Source organism: Oncorhynchus tshawytscha, linkage group LG07, assembly GCF_018296145.1.
Source record: "Oncorhynchus tshawytscha isolate Ot180627B linkage group LG07, Otsh_v2.0, whole genome shotgun sequence".
Taxonomy (NCBI): Eukaryota; Metazoa; Chordata; class Actinopteri; order Salmoniformes; family Salmonidae; genus Oncorhynchus; species Oncorhynchus tshawytscha.
In genome coordinates this window covers 43,601,103-43,608,457 of record NC_056435.1, presented here as the reverse complement: position 1 = coordinate 43,608,457, position 7,355 = coordinate 43,601,103, and the positions used below count along the sequence as shown (strand labels likewise).

At 40.6% G+C, this 7,355-nt stretch overlaps 1 protein-coding gene across 1 annotated transcript; it reads left to right on the top strand.

Annotated features, from left to right (window-relative positions):
• The first annotated feature begins 1,198 nt into the window (after positions 1–1,198).
• Positions 1,199–3,853, top strand: LOC112254574 (sodium-dependent neutral amino acid transporter SLC6A17-like). The gene is made up of 3 exons (XM_024427276.2): positions 1,199–2,605; positions 3,077–3,269; positions 3,514–3,853. The coding sequence occupies exons 1-3, from the start codon at positions 2,592–2,594 to the stop codon at positions 3,688–3,690; spliced, it is 384 nt and encodes a 127-aa protein (XP_024283044.2). The 5' UTR covers positions 1,199–2,591; the 3' UTR covers positions 3,691–3,853.
• Positions 3,854–7,355: the final 3,502 nt, after the last annotated feature.

Here is a 7,355-nt window from a genome sequence, read left to right as displayed (position 1 = left end):
CATACAGTAGCTAGTGTCTTAGAAACTTCAGTACCTCTACCAAAGAGTCTGCCTGTTGACTACGTCCTGTACATACACCATGGAGAAGAATGAACAGATCACAATCACTTTCAGAGCAGAAATCCAGGAAGAAACGCACTGTATAATGTGCTGCTATTGATGTAGACGGTGAAAGAGGACTTGTCCAGTCACTACAAATAGCACAGATGAAGAGTACAAAAGGAGCACAAAACTTTTTTGATGATCTCATATTATGAGAAATCTTTGCAATAAATTACTACCAAGCATATAAAAATGTATTGACATAACCTTCTTACAAATAATTCATCGGAACAAGAAAGACTGTAGTATTTATAGGCACAAATTGGAATGTATTACAGCAGATGTGATGATTAAGGAGCTTTGACCAAATCTGATCGAAGTCTGACTGTAAAGCAATCTCCATTTTACTGAGGAATATAAACCTTCCAATGGTTGATCCTCAAATCTCTATTTACTGATACTCATGAGCAGAATGGCAGTGCTTCATGCTTAGTATGTAAGTGTGTCTTAATTTAAACCAAGAGCACAGTTCTCCGTTGGACAATTTCAACCCTCTTACAGAAGTGAAGTATTAAAACCAGATAGAGACTAGCACACAGTGCTAGTTTAATATCTGCCAAGACCTTTTCCCACAAGTATTTACACAGTTTCATCACACAGATTGCAAAGCTTTTACCATTCGTTCTTGCCATAACAAACAAAAAAAAAAAAGTACATTTGACAATCTGAAATGGCAGGGAAGGAAGGAAATGTCGCCCCCCCCCCGTGACCGTGACCCACTTTCATAAAGTAAAATGCCCACTTGGCCTGTCACTCTTATCGTCGTTTGAATTACAAATAGCTGTGAAGTCAAAATGGTTCCATTTTAGCTAGCTTTCTTTTATGAAGAGGATTGCTTTATTTGTATTTTTATCACAATGTTCAAAGCCATGGTGTTGATGATTAAATTACTACATTTATATTATTGCATAATATCCTATCTGTGTATGTTGGTGCGCATAATGTTTAATACTAATTAAGATTTTATCTGTAAACGTGACCGGGTGTACTTTTTCATCCTGTGTATATTTCATTGTATATTTGAGGTTTCTCTATTTTGTAGTTGGTATACCTTATCTATGACTATGGGAGTGTAAAAGGAGTGCGACGAGGGGTGGGTACAGTATGTTAACCTTGTGTGATCCTAATGTAGCCTCGTTTTGAGAACGTGTATTGTCGAACTCTGACGAGCTACATGTGCAGCACTCTGGTTCCCATGTGTTCCTCTCTCAGCTGCTTGTAGAGAGGCGTGGCCCTCCAGACAAGAACACATGGATAAGCATATCTATGCAGTAGGTTAATATACAACCAGTCTTTGCTTGAAGTTCTAGTCAAGCTTTATTTGAGTCAAAATCCCTCACTTTAAACGTCTGTAAATATTCTTACGTCTGTAAGATTCTACACCCGATAATAATCCAATTATTCTAAAGATAGAGCAAAACTTGTGAAGTATATAAATGTCTTAACACTGAAGAACTGTTTCGATGAGAGTTAATGTGGAGGAAATGACTATTGGATGTGGTGAATATGAATGCACTTTTTCACTTGAATCTCAAAAGAGTATTGTTATGTTTTTGTTTTCTGCATGTTGGTATGCTCAGTGTTTGCCCTAGTGTGGGTACAGTCTTTGTTAAAGCATTGTACTATTATATTATCTGCTGCACCTTCTCACCTTCTCCAGCTACAACAAGATAGACAACAACTGCCACTTTGACGCCATGCTCGTCTCCTTTATAAACCTTTTCACCTCCATCCTGGCTACTCTGGTGGTGTTCGCCGTGCTGGGCTTCAAGGCAAACCTTATGAATGTGAAGTGTGTCATAGTGTGAGTTCAAATCAACTGCCCTATCGGACGTAGGGTAAGTTGAGTCAAAGGGATAAGTTGAGCCACCCTTGTTTCTAGGAAACCATACACAAAATGAATCATGTGGCCAAATATTTAGGACGAGGTCATAATTTCATAGAGTATGAATGAAGAAACCACATCGAAAAAGTGGTAGGCAAGTTAGGTCCAAAAAACTGAAAACTGGTTTTCACAAAGTCAAATGAGTGTATTGTGTTATAAGTTATTGTGTCATGATGCTTGTATCTAAATCAAAGTATATATTTTTAAGATTGTTTTATACATCAGTTGGGGTCTTTATAAGCTACCATATGAGTTCCTAAACCTAGCATGAAAGTGCATCCCTGTAGCTGTGTGGGTTAATATAGTCAAAATGTTTGCCTTGGGGTAAGTTGAGCCAATGGCCACCATACCCCATACAAACGATGATTACATTTGGTCAGTTTTATGCATAAAACTGATAGTATTTTTGCAATGTGTCATGCGTATGAACTCAAGTGCATTTTATTGTTACAGAGAAGACATCATCATATCCTGTGCATACAGACATATAAAGGGCAATGGTATCGCCCCCCCCCCCTTGAGGTTCTTGAGAGAGCAGCCAAGGAAGTGAGAGAAAGGAAGAAGTCCATTCGAGCAGGAGGCAAGGGATGAAAAAATTGACTGAATGACATTGAAGAGGTACATTGACAACAACAAAAAACAATACCTGTACCTGTGCAAAAGAGAGGCTGTGACAGAGTAGCAGAGGCACACAAGGTCTTATCTGATGACATGGAGTCTGAGCTTGCTAAACATATCAAGAATCTCACAGACCATATTCATGGGCTTAGTAGCCTGAAATGCACAGAACTTACCTACGAATTGGCACATACAAACAATATTCACAACCTTCTAAAATATATATAGGTATCTTTGTTAGAAAGAAAACTATATTTCCCTTGACGGAGTGATGCTGAATGTAAAAAATGGCTCAACTTACCCTCTTCTCCCCTAGTGATAGTGGAGGAAATGTATGATGTCTAATCCAGAATGAAACCACTCTTTGCTCACACCATACATTTATTATCGTGCCCTCTCTGTGATCAGAGTCAGGACTTTTGCAGTACGTTTCATCTTGTGCACTAACATGATTCGCGGTGGTCCCTTCAGAAATGCAGAGAAGATCATTGGCTGCCTGAACTCTAACGTGCTGAGTCATGACCTCATTCTGCCACACGTGAACTTCTCCCAGCTGTCCACCGTAGACTACACTGAGATTTACGGTGTCATCAAGACGTTGAAGGAAGGCAGCTTCGCCAAGCTGGGCCTGGACCCTTGTGTTCTGGAGGATGAGCTCAACAAGGTGCAGTGGGTCTGTTTGTCTGGTCTGTGAGCTCTACATCATCCATCATCAACTGGATCTGAATATGATCTTCACAACACCATACCAACTAGGCTTTTCTAGTCATCCTTATGCTGTACTTATTAAACTCCTTTTTGTCTCTTCGGTCCCCTCTCCCTCTCTCTATCACAATCTCTTGGTCCTCTTTTGCTCCCTCTCTCCTCCACTCTTTTCTTTCTCTCTATATCCATCCCTCTCTTTGCAGTCAGTGCAGGGTACAGGCTTGGCCTTCATTGCCTTCACAGAGGCCATGACTCATTTCCCGGCCTCTCCCTTCTGGTCCTTCACGTTCTTCTTCATGCTCATCAACCTGGGCCTGGGCAGTATGATCGGCACCATGACAGGCATCACCACGCCCGTCCTCGACACCTACAAGATCTAGAAGGAGCTCTTCACAGGTCAGCCCTAAAACCAACTATGGCTCTCCCATTCTCCTCTATCATAGTTTCATACACAAATTCAGCACTTTTACCCAAGACAGAGTGGGGAACTAGGTAAGACTCACAAATTCTGAGATTATTAAGGATGACTCATTTTTTGTTCTATTGTTGTAGTCCTTTCAGGGCTGAATACAAAGTAATAGCAATAACAGCAATGTTGCATACATACAGTAAAGACTGTCATCCAAGCAGACAAAAGGTTTTACATAATGTGAAGGTTATTCAACTCCACTACCAATTCACCTGTGAGGAAGACGCTATATAAAAGCTGCAGACACTGCACACTTTCAGACTAATGCTTTTAGCTACCTCATCTTGCTCCAATTCCCTCTGTCTATTTCTCTGTATCTGTATTTGTATTTATTAAGGATCTCCATTAGTTCCTGCCAAGGCAGCAGCTACCCTTCCTTGGATCCAAACAAGATTAAGGCAGTTACACAAAACAATTAAATGATAAAACAGTAGATCATACAACACATTATTACAACACTAAACGACCACTACATATCTACAATACAAAATGTATCATCAGTGGTGGAAAAAGTACCCAATTGTCATACTTGAGTAAAAGTAAAGATACTTTAGTTAATAGAAAATGACTCAAGTAAAAGTGCATACTACTTGAGTCTAAAAGTATTTGGTTTTAAATATTCTTAAGTATCAAAAGTACATGTAATTGCTCAAATATACTTAAGTATCAAAAGTATAAATCATTTCAAATTCCTTATATTAAGCAAGCCAGACGGCACCATTTCTTGTTTTTTAAAGTTACGGATAGTCAGGGCCACACTGAAAAATAATTTACAAACGGAACATGTGTGTTTAGTGAACCCCTAACGATCACCCTCCTACAGGCCAACTCACATTTAACCCTACAGAGTCTCACCACCAGAGGGACCTGCAGCGCTGCCCAAAACAACCTCCACCCTCACGCTATGAGTGACCCTAGTCACAGGACACCCCTCTCCCCCTCTCCAACAGACCCAGATGTTAGAGTTTACCGCAGCAGGGGCTGCTTTGACAAGGAACCACATGGTCAGGTGTCTGAGATATTACAATGGTGTGTATCTATCCCTAATGGAGTGTATTCAGTGCTGGACACGCAGTATGTTCTGGTCTAGAGGCCAGGCAGCAGTATTCTTATTATGCTCTGCTCTGCTCTGCTTATTGCAGACAGTTTAGGGGAATGTAGAGAAAATCATATTTACGTTGGCATTAAGTGAAACTGAATGTGAGTATCTATACAGTGCATTCGGAAAGAATTCAGACTTTTTCCACATTTTAAGTTACAGCCTTTGAATAAGGCTGTAACCTATTATTGTCCTCATCACTCTATGCACAATACCCCATAATGACAAAGCGAAAACTGTTTTTTATAAATGTCTGCAAATGAATTACAAATTTTAAAAACAGACCCTTTGCTATGAGACTCAAAATTGAGCTCCGGTGCATCCTGTTTTCATTGGTCATCCTTGAGATGTTTCTACAACTGGATTGGAGTCCACCTGTGGTAAATTCAATTGATTGGACATGATTTGGAAAGGCACACACCTGTCTATATAAGGTCCCACAGTTGACAGTACATGTCAGAGAATATACCAAGCCATGAAGTCAAAGGAATTGTCCGTAGAGCTCAGAGACAGGATTGTGTCGAGGCACAGATCTGGGGAAGGGTACCAAAAAATGTATGCAGCATTGAAGGCCCCAAGAACACAGTGGCCTCCATCATTCTTAAATTGAAGAAGTTTGGAACCACCAAGACTCTTCCTAGAGCTGGCCGCCCGGCCAAACTGAGCAATCTAAGGGAAGGGCCTTGGGCAGGGAGGTGACCAAGTACCCAATGGTCACTCTGACAGAGCTCCAGAGTTCCTCTGTGGAGATGGTTGTCCTGGAAAGTTCTCCATCAATCAGGCCTTTATGGTAGAGTGGTCAGACAGAAGCCTAAATTCCAAGCGTCATGTCTGATGGAAGCCTGGCGCCATCTCTACGGTGAAGCAAGATGGTGGGAGCATCATGCTGTGGAATGTTTTTCAGTGGCAGGGACTGGGAGACTAGTCAGGATCGAGGGAAAGATGAAAGGAGCAAAGTACCGAGAGATCCTTGATGAAACCTTAGGCTGGGGCGAAGGTTCACCTTCCAACAGGACAATGACCCTAAGCTCACAGCCAAGACAACGCAAGAGTGGTTTCGGGACAAGTCTCTGAATGTCCTTGAGTGACCCAGCCAGAGCCCAGACTTGAACCCAAGCGAACATCTCTGTAGAGACCTGAAAATAGCTGTGCAGCGACGCTCCCCATCTAACCTGACAGAGTTTGAGAGAATCTGCAGAGAAGAATAGGAGAAACTCCACAAATACAGGTGGGCCAAGCTTGTAGCATCATACCCAAGAAGACTCAAGGCTGTAATCGCTGCCAAAGGTGCTTCAACAAAGTACTGAGTAAAGAGTCTGAATACTTATGTAAATGTGGTATTTCTGTTTTATTTTTAATACATTTGCCAAAATATCTAAAAACCTGTTTTTGCTTTGTCATTATGGGGTATTGTATGTAGATTGATGAAGAAAAAAAATATGCAATACATTTTAAAATGAAGGTGTAAGGTAACAAAATGTGGAAAAAGTGAAGGGCTCTGAATATTTTCCGAATGCACTGTATATATTTGTGGCAGGTTTGAATCCTTTTAAGCTTTGCAGTCCTCCATATCAGTCCTCTATATCATATGATAGAGTGTAGTTATGCTTTCCCTAGATTTTATGTAGAACGTTTCTTTGTAATTTAGTGTGCCACTGAAGCACTTGAGCAGACGACTGCTCTTGACACACCTTCTTTCGTTTCAATGCTCTACCTGCTTCAGCAAAGTGTTTAGCGGCAGGAAGAATATTGATTGGCATTGGTTACAATGCCAACAGTCCAAAGGGATCTGTATATTTTGAAAGACTATGTGCAAGGCTGCTGTAAAGACACTGTCTTCATTGTCTATTTGCTAGCATTCATGCTAGGCTCTTCACATAAGCACCACTGTCTCATCTAGTGTCAGTGTCCTACTGTATCTTGTCTACTTCAAGCCAATACTCTCCATGTTCATCATGTAGGAGTTATATAGTGTGATGCTCCAGGCCAAGCATACAGTAGCTAGTGTCTTAGAAACTTCAGTACCTCTACCAAAGAGTCTGCCTGTTGACTACGTCCTGTACATACACCATGGAGAAGAATGAACAGATCACAATCACTTTCAGAGCAGAAATCCAGGAAGAAACGCACTGTATAATGTGCTGCTATTGATGTAGACGGTGAAAGAGGACTTGTCCAGTCACTACAAATAGCACAGATGAAGAGTACAAAAGGAGCACAAAACTTTTTTGATGATCTCATATTATGAGAAATCTTTGCAATAAATTACTACCAAGCATATAAAAATGTATTGACATAACCTTCTTACAAATAATTCATCGGAACAAGAAAGACTGTAGTATTTATAGGCACAAATTGGAATGTATTACAGCAGATGTGATGATTAAGGAGCTTTGACCAAATCTGATCGAAGTCTGACTGTAAAGCAATCTCCATTTTACTGAGGAATATAAACCTTCCAATGGTTGATCCTCAAA

Bases quoted from the DNA above. Each gene is read 5' to 3' on its own strand.
- LOC112254574 (XM_024427276.2), top strand. The intron at 3,270-3,513 runs GTGCAGTGGGTC...CTCTCTTTGCAG, and splicing joins TGGAGGATGAGCTCAACAAG to TCAGTGCAGGGTACAGGCTT.